Source organism: Ranitomeya imitator, chromosome 1 (genome assembly GCF_032444005.1).
Source record: "Ranitomeya imitator isolate aRanImi1 chromosome 1, aRanImi1.pri, whole genome shotgun sequence".
In the NCBI taxonomy this organism is placed as follows: domain Eukaryota; kingdom Metazoa; phylum Chordata; class Amphibia; order Anura; family Dendrobatidae; genus Ranitomeya; species Ranitomeya imitator.
The window spans coordinates 251,942,377-251,962,956 of NC_091282.1; the positions used below are offsets into that span (position 1 = coordinate 251,942,377).

Consider the following 20,580-nt stretch of genomic DNA (forward strand, 5'->3'; position numbering starts at 1 on the left):
TAATCGCTGACTTGAAGCTGGCCAGATAGATAGATCGGGCTAGTCTCAGTTTACTCGTGCTTCTCCATTGCTGCACAGGAGTGAACAATTTGGACCGACAGCTCAACCATGCTGTCGGCTCAAACTATCTCTAACATTGCACAAATCCCCAACAAGCAGGAAGCAAGGAGCCAGGAGTGGTGCACCCCGACGATAGGAAAATTAGTCAACACCTTTAGGTAAATGAATATTTCAAAACCAGTTTTTAAGTTCCCTAGATGTGTTCTGCAATGTGCAAATATATATTTCCTTTACAGCTTACGTTGCCCTATAATGGAAGCTGGTTTTGCGTTTAAATAGTTCTGGATTCCCCGATAAGTTCAGCTTTAAAAATAAATACTTTAAAACTTTATCTTCTCAACTCATACATAAAATAAAGCCAAATAAGATTAGAGATAGATTAGGTGATAGTGAGGTTTCTAAGCAAATCGGTTAATAGTATTAATTACAAAAGCAATTTGTACATATTAAATTCTATATGAAGACAGGTGTGTGACGAACCAATAGGAAATAATGAATCATTAGTAATGCCTCTGGGTTTCCTTGTGTCTGATGTGCCAGAAGTCATATAGAAATGATGTACAGTAATATTAGCAAACCGCAGTAGCACATATGTGAAGGTATTAGTCTTAGTAATTACTGTTGACTATATGATTCTGTGACCACCTTGGATTGATGTATTTATAGCATCTCATATGTGCATCTGTGATGGAGTTACGGTAATGTACGTTCCATCACAGTAAAGAATGGAGTGCGATTTTGCTTGCATAGAGAATTTCTTAAGAGCAAAAAACCTTGAATAAAACTTTATAAAGAGCCACAGAAAATATTTAACACTATGTAAACTTCCCAGAACCACAGAGAAAAATACCTTGGCCTTTTCCACTTGCTGTTGGAGCTCTTCTGTTTGTTTGACCTGGGCCACCTTCCACATTTCCTCTTTAACCTGTAGATTTTGCTTCAGCTCATTGATTGTAGATTGATGTTGGGAAACTAAATCAGAGATACATTTTTCTTTCAAAGCTTGCAGCTCTTTATTCTCAAGGTGAAGATTTTCAATTGTAAGTTTCTAAGGGAAACCAAAGAAAAGTTTTCAATACAAATTACCTAAGTCTACCAATAGTAAAATGTATTCCCAGAGTCTGGGTGTCATTTGTCACATCACATAATATGATTCGATGCATAAATGGTGGACCTTAATGAGGTATTTTGAATTCAATTTTTTTGCATTGATGGGAATCAACAGGTTTATGTTCTACAATCTGAAGGCAGTAGAAAATAGTCAGAGACCCCGATTCCAGCTCTGTGTCACTTTGTGGACTTCTGGAAGTACGGTAGTTTTGATAAAAACGTTGTTATATTTGCTGCAGCTCTTCTTGTCCTCATCTTATGAGGTGTGCCTAACTACACCACTGCCATTGATTGACTGTTTTCTACTCATTCGCAATGTAGGCAGAAAACGGTCATACCGTAGTGAGGGCAAGGGTAGTTGAAGGTTTTGAATATCCTTTACTATATAGCAGGAAATCCTCACCGAGTGGACTATTAGAGCTCAAGCAAATGATCAGGGGATTTACATTACTTTACATTATTTTCTGACTGGTGATATTCTCTTTAAACAGAGGATATTGCTTTAAATGTCTGACAGGTGGAAGTCTGTATTCCACACCTCCTAGGAGCACATGGGGTGCGTTGGGCTAACCTCCATTGTACCATACCATCAAGTAAACGGATTGGAGAGGTGTCTGCGCCTTTTAAGTGTTATATTCAAGTTCTTGTTTAGTTAAAATTGCAAAGTGCTCGTAAAAACAGCAACTTTGCAACTTACATTTTAGTAATAATCCATTCTGTACTCAAGAATGATGCTTAGGTTATCAGCCAAAGTATTAGAGATGGCAGATATCTTAGGCAAGGAGGGCAGTGCTTACAAGCTGCTTGCTGTAGAGCTTGTAAGCATGCCACTGCACTCCTCTAATTCTGCGTCTGCTTCCAGCATGGTAGAGGCGCTCAGTTTGGGACAGCTGGAGCTGTCAGTTAAACAGGAATCGGGAGGCAGGTGAGCGATGAACTCCTGTTCATGTAACATGAGACAGCTTTTTTTTTTTTTTTTTTTTTTTTAAACTTATAGTAGTTAAGAAAATACTCCCTATCTTCCAATATTTTGGGGTCCAAGAGGTTGTAAATAGTGATGAGCGAATATACTCGTTACACGAGATTTCCCGAGCACACTCGGGGGTCCTCCGAGTATTTTTTAGTGCTCGGAGTTTTAGTTTTTAGCGCCGCAGCTGAATGATTTACATCTGTTAGCCAGCATAAGTACATGTGGGGATTCCCTAGCAACCAGGCAACCCCCATATGTATTTATGCTGGCTATCAGATGTAAATCATTCAGCTGCGGCGCTAAAAACTAAAACTCCGAGCACTAAAAAACACTCGGAGGACACCCAAATGTGCTCGGGAAATCTCGAGTAACGAGTATATTCACTCATCACTAGTTGTAAACCTCAAGCTACACCATGTTCCAATTATGCAAATTACATTTTTCTCGGATTTTCCTAAATGGTCGGTGCAAATGACAGTCTAATAAAGGTCATCACCCATTAGAGTATACATCGAATTTTATTGACGAAACCTCCCAATGATAACAGTATAATCTCCAAAATGAATAAAACCTCAAAATGGAACTGTTCCAAATTATTAGGCACAGTAGAATTTCTAAACATTTGATGTTTAAAAGAAATGAAAATACTCATTTGTGGAATTTACAGCATTAGGAGGTCACATTCACTGAACAAGAAAGCTATTTAACACCAAAACATCCTAACAGGCCAAGTTACATGTTAACATAGGGGCCCTTCTTTGATATCACCTTCACAATTCTTGCATCCATTGAACTTGTGGGTTTTTGGAGAGTTTCTGCTTGTATTTCTTTGCATGAAGTCAGAATAGCCTTCCAGAGCTGCTGTTTTGATGTGAACTGCCTCCCACCCTCATAGATCTTTTGCTGGATGATACTTCAAAGGTTCTCTATAGGGTTGAGGTCAGTGGAAGATGGTGGCCACACCATGAGTTTATCTCCTTTTATGCCCATAGCAGCCAATGACTCAGAGGTATTCTTTGCAGCATGAGATGGTGCATTGTCATGCATGAAGATGATTTTGCTCCTGAAGGCATGTTTCTGCTTTTTATACCATGAAAGAAAGTTCTCAGTCAAAAATTTTATATACTTTGCAGAGGTCATTTTCACACCTTCTGGAACATTAAAGGGCCCTACCAGCTGTTTCCCCATGATTCCGACCCAAAACATGACTCCTCCACCTCCTTGCTGACGTCGCAGCCTTGTTGGGACATGGTGGCCATCCACCAACCATCCACTACTCCATCCATCTGGACCATCCAGGGTTGCTCGACACTCATCAGTAAACAAGACTGTTTGAAAATTAGTCTTCATGTATGTCTGGGCCCACTGCAACCATTTCTGCTTGTGAACACTGTTTAAGGGTGGCCGAATAGTAGGTTTATGCACCACAGCAAGCCTTTGAAGGATCCTACACCTTGAGGTTCGAGGGACTCCAGAGGCACCAGCAGCTTCAAATAACTGTTTGCTGCTTTGTAACGGTATTTTGGCAGCTGCTCTCTAAGGCTATGTGCCCACGTTGCGGATTAAGCTTAGGAATTTTTGGTGCGAATTCTGCATCTCTTGACAGAAAACGCAGGTGCGGATTTGACATGGTTTTTGTGCGGATTTGCTGCAGATTTACTGCGTTTTTTACCCCTGCGGATTTCTATAATGGAATGGGTACAAACACTGCAGATCCGCAAAAAGAAGTGACATGCTCCTTCTTTTAATCCGCAGCATTTTGACATGGAATTTTCCGCACCATGAGCACAGCATTTTTTTCCCTATTGATTTACATTGTACTGTAAATCACTTGCAGAGCTGCAGCGTTTCCGCAGGAAATCCGCAACGTAGATCCAATCCAATGTTGATCCAATGTCGGTGCTCTGTTTCAGTCACAAATCTCTTCACAGTATGATGATCTCTCTTAAGTTTTCGTGAAATATCTAATGTTTTCATACCTTGTCCAAGGCATTGCACTATTTAACGCTTTTCAGCAGCAGAGAGATCCTTTTTATTTCCCACTAGATGGTGGCCCGATTCGAACGCATCGCGTATTCTAGAATATGTATGTAGTTTATTTATGAAGATTTAAGAATAATGCAATGAATACACAAGATTTTCCGGGTAAAATATATATATTATCAGTGAAGCGGTGTTTATTCTCTCCCTCACAGACTGTTCTCCATGTTATTCTCTCCCTCACACACTGTCCTTCATGTTATTCTCGTTCTAGTATATGTATATAGTTTATTTATGAACACTGATTGGTCGAGGCCGGCCGGGCACAACCAATCAGCGACGTGGGATTTCGGTTACAGACAAACAGACCCTTAGGCAAATAAAAAAAAAATATATATATATTGGAGCCTGTGGCCTGCTTAATAATGTATAACATTTTTTAAGTAGTTTTCCTTTAATTAGAATCACCTGGAAAACTAATTATATGTGTTTAAGATTGATTTCAGTGATCCATTGAGCCCTGAGACACAATACCATCCACGAATTTATTTGAAAAAAAAAAAAAAAAAAAAAAAAACACAATTAAATCTTTAATCTTTATGACACGAATCCAATTTGCATAATAAATTGGAACACAGTGTATACATGTTCTATAAATATCGGAGATCTGAAAACCATTTAAAGAGTTTTTCCCAAAATATATAGGGGTTCTCATATTTACAATGTCTCAGTAAGTTTTCAAAATGTAAAACACTTTTCTTACCAAGCTGTCTATTTCAGAAGTCATTGCCTTTATTGCTTGGCGATGTGACTCTTGTGCTTCTTCAGTGCAACGCTTAGCTTCAGATGTTAACAGCTCAATATTGTCTTGCAGTTGTTTTACAGTCTGTCCTGATTTTGACAATTCTGTTTGGAGATCAGCTAAATTCCTGCAATGCGTAAGGAGTAAAATGCATGATAAATTGGCTTCAAAATTACAAAGATATATAGAGCAAAAAATAATTTTAACTATATATATATATAAAAAAAAATCAAATATTATGTAAGGTAATTAAAAAATTGTTGCTGCGAATTACTAACACTTTCAAAACGTTGGGGTTCAAGCGCTTGGACCCTGACAGATATTGTGAATAAATAAAGTTGTAGTTGCTGATTAGGTGGCGCATCTCTTTCATAGAATATTCCCTGTATATTGACACTGACACTTCTGGCCACACACTGTATGGGCAACTGCAGCAGAGCGTCATTTAATGCCACAGTGCAAGAAAAAACAGGGAGCCAGTGCTCCCATTACAGAATACCAAGCAAAAACCAATCAGACAGCGCCAAACCAATATGGATCTGTCTTCACACTCTGGATGAAAGGGGGGTAAAGTTAGTCGGATTCCACCAATCAAAAAAGATGTCAGATCTGAGCAACACTTTACGAGATTGGAAAAACATTTAAGGCCATTTTCATGCAATGAATTTTGTGTCACAATTTTCTGATGTTGTGATAAGTATGTGACAATTTCACAGGAACTTTGCAAAATTAAGGGGAAAAAACTGCACAATTGCATCGTATGAATATGGCCTAAGAGATGTAGGTCATAGGAACTACCTCATTTTTCGGACTATAAGACGTACTTTTTCCCCCAAAATTTCTTTGGGGGAAAATAGTGGTGCGTCTTAAAATCCGAATGTACTTACCAGGAGTGTGGCGCGCGGCAGCAGGAGTCGGGTGATTCTGCCAGCGACGGGCTGGGGAGAGGGGGTGTTTGGTAGTCCGACACTGCAGGGTGATGATCTGACTCCCATACCAGGCTGGTGCGGCAGTATTTGGTGGTGCTCCGGGGGCTCCACCAACATTTTGTGAGAGCCCGGAGCCCCCACACTTCCATTTCTGCAATGAGGCCACCGCACTGAAGCAATGAATGTGCGGAAGCTCCAGGCTTTCACAAAATCAAAAAAGTCCCCGCACCTTTGAGCAACATCAAACCTGACGCACCAGCCTGGGATGGGAGTCAGATCATCGCCGGGCCACCAAACACCTCCTGCGCTGCTGCTTTCCCCCTGGTAAGCTGAATTAGGACTGTAGGACGGACCCCTATTTGACGCATTAATTTTTTTCCCCATTTTCCTTCTGAAAATTTGGGGTGCATCTTATAGTCTGAAAAATACGGTACATATGCTCCTAAAGCATGAGTGCATAAGATAAAACTGTAAGCAGCTTTTCTGATAAGGATTTTATGTGTACCTTTCCCTAGACTGTAGTTCCTCATTCAGAGTTGAGAGTTGAGCAGAGCTGTCACCTGATGACTTAATCATTTCCGCTATTTGATTTTCTAGTTTTTCTTTTGCCCTCAGCAAGCTCTCCTTCTTCTCTTCCCCTTCTTTTACCTTCCTTTCAAACTCTGAAAAGGATAAAACATAGTATGAGGGCCACAAAGCTGATGAAGTAAAAGAAAGCTTGGTAGGTTATTAGGGGACTACTTACCAGCACACTGGGGTTGCAACAATTCCAATTTTTTGGTTATTTCTACACATTGTAGTTCTCGCTCATTTAATTTACCCATGGTTTCTAAAGGGGAGAAAGAAAACCACCTTTGATTTTTGGATACTTTTATCACTATACACTTGCTAATAGTTAATGCTATTCTTTCCATCAGAAATGTAGCTATTTTACACATATTAAGCCACAACACATCACATTTCTTATATCTGTGGTAGAGAACAGTCCTAAATGACACCTACATTTAAAGGTTATGGTCACCTTTAGCACAAAATAAAATTATGTATTCGACTGAATGGCAATGCCTTCTTCTCTTAGGACATAAAGAACCCAGAGAGGTAAAACCCTGACCTTTTCTCCCATCTCCACAGCATAATGATAAAACACCAGAAGAATGGTTACTGCAAACTCAACTATTTCTTCAAAATACTAGAGGGTTATAATGGGTGGAAAAACAAAGGCGTTGCCATGGAGATTTTGGAGAGCTGCTCTTTTAAAATACCCAATATCTTCTCTTGATTACTTTTGGGTTTGGCATACAAAGAAGGCCCAATGGGCTAGTGGAATGAAGACACTAATCTGGATAGAAAGCATGTCCTAGCACAGATTTTAGTTCCAATTCCCCTTCTACAGACCATGTGCTGACAAACACTGATGCTACACGTACTCAAATTCAAAACAATTTGACCGATCCCTCCCCCAAAAAGTGGTTAACCGCACAGGAAATCGTATGTGCAAACACTTGCTGACGCAATACACAATTGACTGTTATTGCCCAACAGGACACATGAACAATACCAGCAGATAACCGATCAGCTAGTCTTGCCATTGTGCGTTTGGTCCTGTGCTCAACACAGTGCAGGGTTATTTGGGTAAGCATTTGACTGGAGAAGTGAGTAAAGGGGGCAGTTGACTGCCAAGTTTAATAGGTAAACTAGGTTCCTAGCTCAGCATAAGCATCTGAAGAGACGGTCAAAGTAGCCATCAAAATATGCGGCCACCAGACCCACCTTCACCTATTGCCCCAGTCATGTTTAAACACTGACACAGGAAACGTTGCTCTATGTAAAATGACAAAGGCAGAAGGACAGTAACAGGACCTATGACCTAGGAACAGGGCCCTGGAGCCAATAGAAATATATTAGTAAGTTATCTAACTTACTGATGTTTATTTAGCCAACATTTTTATACGCTAGAAAAACCCTTTAACGGGAATCTGTCACCCCTAGACGCTTTCAAGCTATTAGTATGGGCATGCAGATAATAGAATGGCTAAAATAGTGTTACCTGTATGCCTCATAGCTGCGGTCTATTTGTGGAGAAATAGAGTTTTAAATGTTTTATGTTAATGATTTATTCCAGGCTCCGATGCCTGGAAGAAATCTCTGCCTCCTGACTTCATTATAACACCACCCCCCTCCGATGCACATCACACTGCCCTGTGACGTGCAGTTGCAGCGCCGTAATCCTGCGCATGCGCCATGCACTCACGCAGTTCTGGGTACTTTACCTGCCCTTCTATGGGCAGTGTTTTCATCCTGCTTCTGCGTAGGTGACAGAGTCCAAATGGGACATGTTGAAAGGGATTGATACAGCAGATGATACTCTTACCTTGCATAGCTATGTGAAGGACTTTAGTTTCTTCAGAAGAGGTGTTCAATAATTTTTTCTAGAAACCCCGCAAATAAAGGAAAATTATAAATTGTGAATACTCAAAAGTTTATAATACAATGATGTTAAATAAGCTAACAATTATGGTTTGTGGAATTATAGGTGGTCACTCTAGCTCGGTTGTCTCCTTAAAATCAAAGAACTGTATTCTCTGTAAGCTCTGTCACTCCTAGTTAAAGCGGTTGTTCAGTCAAAACAGATAAGTCTGTAGTCTCTCTGTGCGACTGCAGACATATGAATCCCCACATTGCCCATATACATCTAGTGACGTGGATGGTCAGTAGGTGCGCCTGACTAGAGGGGACGGTCTCGCTCCACACAAGTGTATGCAGCTCTGTATAAAACCCTAATTGATTTTATAGGGATGATCTTATAGGGATTTTCAGAGTATGCTTGAAATATAAGTCCTACTCCAAAAGAAGTCCTAGTTACAGTCAGGGCCGGTGTTGGGGGCAGTCAAACTGGGCAAGTCTCTAAGGGGCCCCCAGCATTTCAATTTAGAGGTTAAGACTGCTTCAGGACCTTTGGTGACATCACAGTCATGCAAACACAATGTCACCAAAGGTCTCTTAACTGTAAGAGTCTAGAGGAACTGAAAAGGAGACAAGCTGGTATGCACGGCCAGCGTTAGTGGGTAGGGAAAGAAAACTGGGCAATTTCTCAGGGGCTCCCAGTGTTTCTATACCAAGGTCAAGACTGCTTAAGGACCTTTGGTGACATTACAGTCATGTGACCATGATGTCACCAAAGGTTTCTTAACTGTAGAATTCTAAAGCTGAAGAGGAGAGTGTGTGTGTGTGTGTGTGTGTGTGTGTGCGCGCGTGCGTGCGTGCGTGCGCGTGCGTGCATTTCTATCATATGAGCAAGACACCTGTAAGATTCCTAATTTATTAAGTGGTGTGCGCCTTTTGATGAATTACGGTAAGTGCATCTTACGCCAATTGTCCCATTCATTAAGACTGGCCTGAACAATACCAGTCTTAATGCCTCATAGCTATTCTTGTTAGCACATTGCCTGGTGTAAATAAAAGATGCGCTGCTGATAACAAATGTGGGACAGAATGATCTATTAGTGATCGTTCTAACCCATTATTGGTCAGCATTTGTAAAGAGTAGATTGTTGTAGATGGAAAAAGGAAATAGAAATGCACAAATTGCATGGTGGAATTCAGGGTTTGTTGAAGTTTCAGGATGTGATTACATGATTATTTGAATAAGCTTTCTTTTTTTTTGTTCAAGAATAAATGTGGATTGTTGTGCATGGAAAAAAAATACGACATCCCCTGAACAGAAGCCATAAGCCATCATTCGGAGCCACAAACATAAGACCCGGTATTATTTTTGAAGAAACATGGTACTTAATTAAGAGAGCAAGAAAAAGCACAATGCAAAGAAATCTCTTATCTACTATAAAAAACAAACAAACTTCATTTTACCAAATCTTCAATTTCCTTTTCAAAACTTTCTTTGACCTGAACCAGTGACTGCATTTTGCTGTCAAGGGTAGTAAACTTTTCATTACGCTCCACCAAATCTCTTTGTAAGTCATTGGCCTAGCAGAGTTGAATGGGGAAAAAAATGAATGGATACAAGACAAAAAAATTAAAAGCAAAAGTAACAAATAACAAAATTTTGAAAATACAAAAATAAAGAAAAAACAAAAAGAAATGAACAGATTTTAACTACATTATCTCATATATTGAAGTCAAATTGTGGTCATTAAATCCCAATTAATATCAGCGTAAATATAATATTTCTATTTTTATAAGGTGGCTTTGGTGTCTGCACACATGTAACATGATAATTTAATTACCTATTTGTATCAAAGAGTTGACACACTTATAATTAATTTGCAGTACAATAATGGTTTAGAGGAAGGAACGGTGTTAAAAGGAGTTTAAGGCTTAAACAGGTTGTTCCCTACTGATGTAACTCGGACATCAGCCACTGATTGTTATACCATGTGAGCGATTAAGCCAATGTCCCACTGGCAGATCTCGTGCCATTAAATAGCTGGAACGATGACTGTGCTGGATATATTATTTTTAGTTTATATGGAGGAATACAGCATTTAAGAAGTGGCTGTGCACTACTTTTGTTAAACTGTTAAGATATTGCAGCACTTATAATCTCAAATTGGGCAGTGTTTATAAATTACAATTTTTCATAGCTACAAATATGGTATTTTTACAAATCGTTGTGACAATCATAAGATGCAATTGAAAATGTGGATTGAATATTTCAAGCAAGCAGCATACTTTCAAACATATACTTTATTCTGAAGCACGACTAGTATTTGTGAGTTTTGGTTCAAGGTCACAACCAATGTCTTGCTCTCATATAATGGTAGTCATACAGACAGATGAACGTTGGCTGAACCCTCAAACTCTGGTAAGATCAGCCGACCGTTTCACGTATGTTGGGCTGGCAACCCACTCTCACTCAACAGCAAAAATTAAAAGGAGGATTCCCTTTGATCTTAAGGGAGATTAGCTGCCACCAGAGGGGTCTTAAAGGGAACCTGTCACCCCGTTTTTTCAGATTGAGCTATAAATACTGTTAAATAGGGCCTGCGCTGTGCGTTACTATAGTGTATGTAGTGTACCCTGATTCCCCATGTATGCTGAGAAATACATTACCAAAGTCGCCGTTTTCGCCTGTCAATCAGGCTGGTCTGGTCAGGTGGGCGTGTTCACAGCGCTCTTTTCTTCCCCAGCTTTCCGTTGGTGGCGTAGTGGTGTGCGCATGTCCAGAGTTCCGAATTCCCTGCGCCCACGTGAAGACACAGCGCGCGATCTGCGCTGTAATCCCTTGCATCGAGATGCAAACTCGGCTTTGGGAAAATGGCCGCCGCGATCTCTAATGCGCACGCGCGGCATCCCGCGGCCATTTTCCTGAAGTCCCATGCAGCAGAGCACTCCATCTGCGCACGCGCGGCCCCAGGAAGATAGCCGCCCCCACCGATGCAAGGGATTACAGCGCAGATCGCGCGCTGTGTCTTCACGTGGGCGCAGGGAATTCGGAACTCTGGACATGCGCACACCACTACGCCACCAACGGAAAGCTGGGGAAGAAAAGAGCGCTGTGAACACGCCCACCTGACCAGACCAGCCTGATTGACAGGCGAAAACGGCGACTTTGGTAATATATTTCTCAGCATACATGGGGAATCAGGGTACACTACATACACTATAGTAACGCACAGCGCAGGCCCTATTTAACAGTATTTATAGCTCAATCTGAAAAAACGGGGTGACAGGTTCCCTTTAACTTTCATGTCCCCCCTACGCTAAGTTTACATCTGTAGGTTTGTTGGGTCAATATTATTGAGAAGCAATAAAATCAAATTTAAAAGAAAAAATAAAAACAAACTTAAAAAGATGATGGATGGCACTATCCCTATTTTCTGCAAGCAATTTACAATCAAGGTTTTTGCCCTTCAGCTGGCTTAAGTCTGTCTTTAATGTGGTTGTCTCATTTTACTTATTTTATGCCCACGGTGCTGCATCTCTGCCACTGCCCGATTCGACTGACTGGTTGCGGTGGTGATATTATGCCAACACTGCAGCCAATCGCATTGCTCAACTGCATGTGCTGTCTACAATGGCTGAGCAATTGGACTCAGTGATTGGCTGCAGCACTGTCTACTTGATGCCACTGCTACAGACCATCAACAGAAGCCGGGCAGTGGTGAGACATCGTGCCGATCCCAGGAAAGGCACCTAAAAGCTCAGCTTGTTATTTTTACATATCCCGAGCCAGTGGGTAAAAACAGTTGATATGGACATCAAAAAGCACATTTAGCTCATGTTATGTCTGTTGCAGTATATCACTAAATCCTTTACTTGGGATCTTAGCATATATATATATATATATATATATATATATATATATATATATATATATATATATATATATATATATATATATATATATATATATATATATATATATATATATATATATATATATATTCGTCTAAGGGGCACTTCCGTCTGTTTGTTTAGCAAGGAAATCCCAAGTCGCCGATTGGCCGCGGCAACGAGCACATTCCGGCCGTGTATTGGACGCTCCCCTACTCCCCTGCAGTCAGTGCCCGCTCCATACATAGGTCCCCCCCCCCCCAGTCACCGCCCGTAAAGTGTTTTAGCAGTCCGTTAGACTGCGTTACACCGTGGCATAACGCTGTGTAACGCAGTCTGTTAACGCTGCTATTAACACTGTATGACAAACTTTTTACTATTGATGCTGCCTATGCCACTATGTGACTGTGCTATATAGTACATACTACGCGGCTGTGCTATATACTACATACTACGCGGCTGTGCTATATACTACATACTACGCGGCTGTGCTATATACTACATACTACGCGGCTGTGCTATATACTACATACTACGTGGCTGTGCTATATACTACGTGGCTGTGCTGTATACTACGTGGCTGTGCTATATCCTGCACCCCGAGCCCCCAACATCCAGTGCCCCGAACCCCTGACATCCTGCGACCAATCAGTGACAGACACAGTCCAGCCGCGAATTGACGCGGGATTTAAACCATGCTTCGCTGATTGGTCACGGCTGGCGATATTGGCGATAATCAGCGATATTGGCGTGGGATTTAAACACCGCTTCAGTGATTGGTAGTTCACGGCCGGCCGCGACCAATCAGCGATATTGGCGCGGTATTTAAACACCGCTTCGGTCATTGGTCGTGCCTGGCCGGCCACAACCAATCAGCGACAGGCGCAGCCCCGCCGCGAATTGGCGCCAGATTTGAACCATGTTTCGCTGATCGGCCAGCCGGGCGCGACCAATCAGCGATATTCGCGCGGAATTTTACCCCCACTCACAGCGCGACATACATATTCTAGAATACCCAATGCGTTAGAATCGGACCACCATCTAGTCAATTATATGCTCTTGCTCTATAAACTGTTAAATTCTCTAGCTCCTTTACCTTTATCTCAGCATCATGGAGCTTATTTAACGTGTCCTCCATTTCTATTAAGTGTTGCTCCTCTGCAGCATCCAGTTTAGATTTTAGGCTCTCATATTTCGATTCTCTTTCGTCAGAATATGATTGCAGTTTGGACTTTAAAGCTTCTATTTCTTTAAAGTGATCAGCGTGCTCTGCTTCATGTCTAGATTTTAGAAATTCAGTCTCTTTTTGATGTTCTAACTTGAGGTTCTCAATGTGGGCCTTCAGTTCAATCAAAGCAGAGGTTTCCAGGTTTGCGCCTTTACTGAAGGAAACAGTCAGTTCTTCCATGGTTTGCTGATGCGAACTGATGGCAGAGTCTAGTCTCAACTTCCACAGTTCTATTACGTCTGCATTCTCCTTGTTGGCATGACTGAGCTTTACTTTTAAAGTTTCATTGTCTTTGGATAGCTTTTCTACAGATGCTTTCAGTGAGCCCAATTCTCTCTCGTAATCAATCTCCGTACTTTCAAATTTGACTTTCAGAGACTGAATTTCTTGCTCATGTTTTTTGCCTAGTGTGGATATATTCTCCTGCAAAGAACTGATTTCTTGCAGCAGTGAAAGTGATGAATCTACATCACTAGACTGCTTGCTTGACTCTATGAGCTTCTGACGCATGTTTGCGACTTCTTTTGTTTTCAGGGCCAAATCCTTCTCTAGTTCCATAATGCGAGACTTTTCAGAAACAGTTGCTACCTGCGGTCATAAACCAACATAGGGAGAGACCATAAGAAAATAAAAATACCTATAAATTGGAAATAAGTCAAAATAGAGAAAAAAATAAATTTTGATTGACTAGAAATACAGTAACTATTAATGAAATGCAACCCCCTCCACTCCAATAAACTTAAATATGTACCTAAAAAAAAAAAAAAGTTAAATGTTAACTTTTTTTTTATATATTTATATCAGATATAAAGATAATTATTATTATCTTATACTTCTAAGCTTTGGTTTGATCGGCTCTAGTTTATGAGCCAAGAAAAAAATAAATCTGTAGGATAGCAGAAGAACCTTTAAGAAACTGAAACTATATTCTACAGTCAAACCTGAAAACAGAAGAGCACACTTCTCACAAGTTTGCCATAACCATATGCAATTTCAGTGGTACACCACACTAGGAAAACATGCTATTCCAATCACTTAAGACTGAACCAAGGCACGACAAGTTATAGCACTTTATTCCAGACACCAAGTACATAAGTCCAAGAACCAGAAACACTGCAGAGAAAAGTGATATTTCATGTTGCACTGAGCATTTACACTTTGCAAAAACATATCCAAGTATGATCTCACATCCTACAGTAAACCAACATCATAAATAATGTCCTAAAATAAAAGCCAATTCTTAAAGAGGACTTGTCACTTGCCCAAAATAAAAATAAAACAAAAACAGTTAAATATCTTGTAAAAATCTCCATTCTCCCCCAATTTTGCCACACTTTTCTGCTTTGCGCTTTTCAGATTTATTGCTTTTTCGGCGCAGTATGTGAAATCTCTGCTTGCATGCCAACTCAGCGTTAGCGATGGAGTCTTCTTTGAGAGCATGTTCTTTAAGCCCTCCCTCAAAGATGCCGCCAATCACATCTCATCTCCCGACAAGACTCTGAAGAAATTTCACCCAATGCGCTCCAAAACCAAAAAAAAAAAAAAAAAGTGAATATGTTTGCAATGGAATTATGCAGTGCAAAATAGAGACAACAGCAAAGTCAAGAGAGATCAGAGGTTCTTACAAAGTATGTAACCCAATTTTTTTTGAGCAAGAGACAGATTGTTTTAAACTCGTCATAAGGTGTACCCGACATAACCATTAGTATTACAAACAGCTACAAACAGACACTTGCATGCATCATTAATAGTCCTGCCCTTATGAATATCGCCGGAGCCAAGATTGTTAAGAATAAATATTAGCATTTCCTACCACCATAAGCAAGGTCAGCAGTTCCAGCAAACAAAAGACATCAACAAAACCCCTTGCTTTTTACAGGAATACTTACTTTTAAGGAATCTGGCCTTGTTTTGGCCTGTAAATAACAAGAAATGTCAGATCTTTTTACTTCCCCATCACCAGAATTACATTTTGTATTCCCAGCAGTTCATGTTTCCAGGCTTTCTTTCGGGTTACAGGAATATTTTAACAACCCAGCATGTAAGACTTTCTCTTTATCTACAACTCAGTCTAGGCTGTTAATACTGCACTCTCAGAGCATTAACGTTGGAAACATTCATTGTAATGCAGAAAAATAAAACTGACCTATCCACTGCCATCTGAAATAACCACCAAAATCCTCTAATAACGCAGAACGAAAAAAAAAAAAAAAAAAGAAGAGCATAAACAGTAGAGTTACACTACCTCGTTCTCAATAAACAGAAAGTAGCTCGATCCACCACAGTAAATAAAAGCCAAATATTAGAAATTAGTAAAATCTGAGCTGCATTCAGCCATTATGGGGTGAAAAAGCAAGATGTCTAAAATACGCACAAGCACAGAATAGCAACTAAGGAAACACTCACAGAATCACATATACTGCTGTAGATCAAGTCACATTCAACAAGCAAAAAGATTCTGGCTGCGATTGTACGCTTCGGCGGCCAGCATCCTGTATCTAGTAAATGGAAGAGGTACCCAAGAAGCCGAGTGCAGAAGTGAACACTGCCCTGGTCCAGCTGCCATGAAGGATCAGACTGAACAACCAGGGCAGCACTATTCTTTTCACTCATCTCTACTTATCAGCTTTATTCATACAAAGCAAGTATTGGATTGGCACAAGACCAAACCTTCATATTAAATAAGTCTTTTCAATATTTGTGACTATTAAAAGGGAGCCACAAGGCTTCTAAATAATTATACTTAAGAAATGTATAGTTTAAAAAAAAAGTATACAATTTTTAATTGGCAAAATATAACTCTAACCTACAATGAAATCAAACTTTACATTCATCTGTAAAACCATTAAAGGGAACCTGTCAGCAGGATTGTGCACAGTATCCTACAGACAGTGTCAGGTAGGCGCCGTTATACTGATTACAATGATACCTGGTTGATGAGATCCATCTTGTGGTTGTTGTTTAATCTTTATTTTCAGTTTTGAGTTAATTATATGCTCGTGCTTCTGGGGCGGGCCATCTTGCTTGAGAAAAAAAAATTGCCTCCTCCAAGTCACAAGTCAACTGCTACTGCGCAGACGCCGCCATTTTAAGGCTGATTTTTTTTTTTTTTTATGAATTAATGTTTACTATCAAAAAAAATTATTAAACACATTATAGATGCGATCATGCCGCAGCGCTGGCACCGCCGCTGGTTTCTGCTTGCAGAAGAGGATTTAAAAAAAAAAATAATAATTATATATATATATATATAGCCGAGACCCCTAATTTTGCACAAAAAAACTGGGAAAACTTAATTACTCGAGTATAATCCTAGGGTGGGACATGCAGCAGCTACCGGTAAATGTCAAAAATAAAAATGGATACCAATAAAAGTAAAATTGATTGAGACATCAGTAGGGTAAGTGTTTTTGAATATCCATATTGAATCAGGAGCCCCATATAATGCTCCATACAGTTCAAGATGGGCCCCATAAGATGCTCCATACAAAATATGCCCAATATAATACTCCATACAGTTAATGATGGGCCCCATAAGATGCTCCATATTAAAATATGCCCGATATAATGCTGCACAAATGTTGATTAGGACCCCATAAGATGCTCCATACAGACATTTGCCCCATATAATGCTGCACAAATGCCGATTATGGCCCCATAAGATGCTCCATAGAGACATTTGCCCCATATAATGCTGCACAAATGCTGATTATGGCCCCATAAGATGCTCCATAGACACATTTGCCCCATATGCTATTGCTGCGATTAAAAAAAAAAAAATAAAAAAAAAAATAAAAAATCACATACTCCCCTCTCGTCGCTCAGGCCCCCGGCACTTGCTATAGTCCATCGCTGGGCACACTAATCGCGTCATCGCGCCCTCTGACCTGAGCGTTACTGCAGAGGAAGACGTAGAAGCGCCCAGCGGTGGAACGCGGACAGGTGAAAATCATGCAATGCCCCCATGCTCACCTGCTCCTGGCGCGGTCCCTGCTCGTCCCTGGTTCTCTGGGCGCCGGCAGCTTCTTCCTGTGTTAAGTGGTCACATGGTACCGCTCATTACAGTAATGAATATGTGGCTCCACCCATATGGGAGTGGAGTCGGGTCCATATTCATTACTGTAATGAGCGGTACCATGTGACCACTCAACGCTGGAAGAAGCTGCCAGCGCCCGGAGAACCAGGGACGTGCTGGGACCACACCAGGAGCAGATGAGTATGATTGGACAGCTGTCGCTCCCCCTCCCCTGCCGACCCCTGGGAATGACTCGAGTATAAGAGGAGCAATTTCAGCCTTAAAAAATGGACTGAAATTCTCGGCTTATACTCGAGTATATACGGTAATTATAAATACATAATATTCATTATGTAAAATAGGGGGCAGGTCAGGGGGGGGGGGGGGGGAAATCAGTGACCTGTCAGATGCAATACTGGTGAACAGACCGCCCTGGAGCACAAGCATATCATTAACTCAAATCTGGAAATGAATATTAAACAACCACAAAACGGATTTCATCAACCAAGGTATCATTGTAATCAGTATCACTGTGCCAACCTAACACTGTGTGTAGGTTACTGTGCACAATCCTGCCGACAGGATCCCTTTACCTAGAGATTAATTTGATTTTTTTCATTTTAATGATGATCTGTAATATACAGTTAATAGGACATAATGAGAGATTATAGGTATGACACATGAAAGTTAAATTATCCATTTTCTTGGTAAAGTGAAATACATTTTTGTAGCAATGTATCTATAGTTTACAATCCTTTACTATGCGCATACCCGAGAAAGCAACACAGGTTCCTTTGCATTATGTAAAGACCAAAAGCTAAAATGGTGTCTTCTCACTCGGTTTTTACTGCAGATGGACATATCCAATAAAGTGTAGTGTACTGGGAGAGTTTCCATGAAATATTGAAAACCATTACCCTAGTATCTTCTAACTCTCTTTGAAGTTTGTCAGCTTTGGTCTTTTCAAAGAGCAGGCTCTGTTCAAGCTCCTTAATGCGGGCATGCTCCAGTTTGGTCTGCGTCTGTTAGTAAAAAGGGAGAGGAAGAGAACACAACAGTGCCACCATCACATGCCAGCACGAGAGGAAGGAGCCACATGCAGGCCGTGCTCCGGCACCATCGGACCATTGAAAAGCAAAGAAGATGCAGTGGGAAAAATAACAGGAGAGGAGGGGATGACAAGATGAGGCTTGGATGATGGTGAATGACACGAAAGTTGGAAGAGATTGATGGTGAAAGACAAAAAAAGAAAGGCAATAAGTAGAAATGTAAGATAGGTGCATGCAGCAAGTAGAATTACGGTTTTCAGGAACATAAAAGCATTAATGTAATTTAGAAAGTTAGCAATTCTGCAATGGTTAAAAGTAATCCTTTATTGAAATTCTTCAGAGATTAGTGTGTTTTTTTAATCTTTCATAAGGGGGAAATAATTAATAAAGACCGTTTTATTGTATTAATTTAGGGTTTTCTTTTTTATTCGTTTTGTTTTGAGTACATATTGATCTCCCATCAGACCATATGGCATGGGGAGATGCTCATGCATGCCAAGCCATTGCAACTGTACTGTGAACTTTTAACTCTGTAGGAGTGTCTTACCATGCTAAGTGCTCAGTGGGGCGGAAGGTAGAGACTGGATTTTAAGAGGGCTATACATGGGAAATAGTCAATGACAAGATCTTTCTGTCTTAGGTGACGGAGTACTTGGTTAAGCGATGTTGGTTGAGGCAGCTATCTGCCAGATCTTTTTGGCGTCCAATAGAACGTGTGTAATGTATAAAGAGCATTATGAGAAGTACTCTTAAAAGATTTATATATAGTGGACTTTGGAACAGTTTCTACGGTTTAAGTACTTAAAATGGTTTCAAACCACAATTAAATGTATTTTATTTTTTATTTCAAGAGGGGTAAATCTAACGCGCTGGCTAGCAATATTTTAATGAAAATTGAAGGGGACCTGTCAGTTTAATTTTCCATATTCCTTTCTACCAAAAGGAAACTTTTACAAACACAGGGAGAACATGAACTCCTTGCACATGTTGTCCTTGGTGGAATTTGAACCCAGGACTCTAGGACTGCAAGTCTACAGTGCTAACCACTGAGCCATTAGGCTACCCATATTGTAGGTTAAACTATATGGACGTATGTCTACTTTCGACCTTACAGTGAATCTGTCAGCAGTTTTTTGCTATGTATTCTGAGGACAGCAGGAGATATAGGCTGAAACGCAGAAATCAGGGATGTGTCGTTTGTCAAAGTGCACGCTGTTTACTAACTGTGGAAAACTTACCACTAAGGAGATTAACATTGCCATACTAGTCCAGCAATGCCCCCGCCCCTGTGATAAGCAGCTCACTGTCTATGGACTATTTACATGGCGAGCCTGGGGTGGGTGGGGGTCAGCTTTCTTAGCTCCGCTTCATTCTAAATCTAAAAGCTCCGACTGCGTCAGAATAGCTTCATCCAGTAATCCGAGTGATACAGGGTTGGATCCAGTATATATATACTATATAATATTATATATCTATATATCTACACACAGAAATATGGTTTTTTTTTTAGCAGTATCTTTGACTGACTATGGAAAATTATTTTTATTAGACTGACTATGGAAAATTAAGTTGACAGGTTCCCATTAATCAAATAGAGCTGGTGGTGTTTGTAGACAAGGAAGGAAAAGAAACAGCTCTGGTTTGTTAGGCTTATACCAAAATATGTTACTACATTTAATATATACATATTTCAATTAATTTGAAAATAAAATGTTGACGCATTTTCTAATGATTTCTTGGTACTTTTTTGAATATCAATATAATTCAAAGTTGAGGCTCTCTCTCATATCTAAAATTAGTGAATATGCTGGCTTAAAATGTAACTTAAGGTGCTCCTTGTTTTACTACTACAGTAGACCAATATTTTAATATATACAAGTTATGGGCACATTCTAACAACATATATTTAGCTGTCAAATACACTGTGCTAGAATAATTTTTAAGTATATTTTAGTATATTACCAAGACTTTTTACTTTAAAAAAGCAGCATGCACCAGTGAATTAAAGCTCGAGTTTTAAAAAGCAGTTATTAGTGTTTAGGGTTATATATGTAAAATAGTCTTCCTCAGTTTACTTGCTCTGACCAAAATGTTTGACGAATATTTTCACAATTTACTCCTAGTCCTTTCCACTTAACTGAAT

At 40.1% G+C, this 20,580-nt stretch overlaps 1 protein-coding gene across 7 annotated transcripts in view; it reads right to left on the reverse strand.

Annotated features, from left to right (window-relative positions):
- The window catches only part of CLIP1 (CAP-Gly domain containing linker protein 1), a 145,767-nt gene that overhangs the window by 55,313 nt on the left and 69,874 nt on the right, over positions 1-20,580 (reverse strand). Inside the window, exons 9-17 of one of the 7 annotated variants that reach the window (XM_069755588.1) lie at positions 18,306-18,410; positions 15,263-15,289; positions 13,242-13,961; positions 9,719-9,835; positions 8,223-8,280; positions 6,597-6,680; positions 6,357-6,513; positions 4,884-5,049; positions 911-1,108 (exon numbers count right to left, since the gene is read on the reverse strand). In XM_069755588.1, coding sequence (XP_069611689.1) covers positions 911-1,108; positions 4,884-5,049; positions 6,357-6,513; positions 6,597-6,680; positions 8,223-8,280; positions 9,719-9,835; positions 13,242-13,961; positions 15,263-15,289; positions 18,306-18,410 — 1,632 coding nt within the window. The remainder of the gene's footprint in view (positions 1-910; positions 1,109-4,883; positions 5,050-6,356; positions 6,514-6,596; positions 6,681-8,222; positions 8,281-9,718; positions 9,836-13,241; positions 13,962-15,262; positions 15,290-18,305; positions 18,411-20,580) is intronic. The other 6 variants (XM_069755603.1, XM_069755593.1, XM_069755608.1 and 3 more) reach the window with 6 other exon arrangements.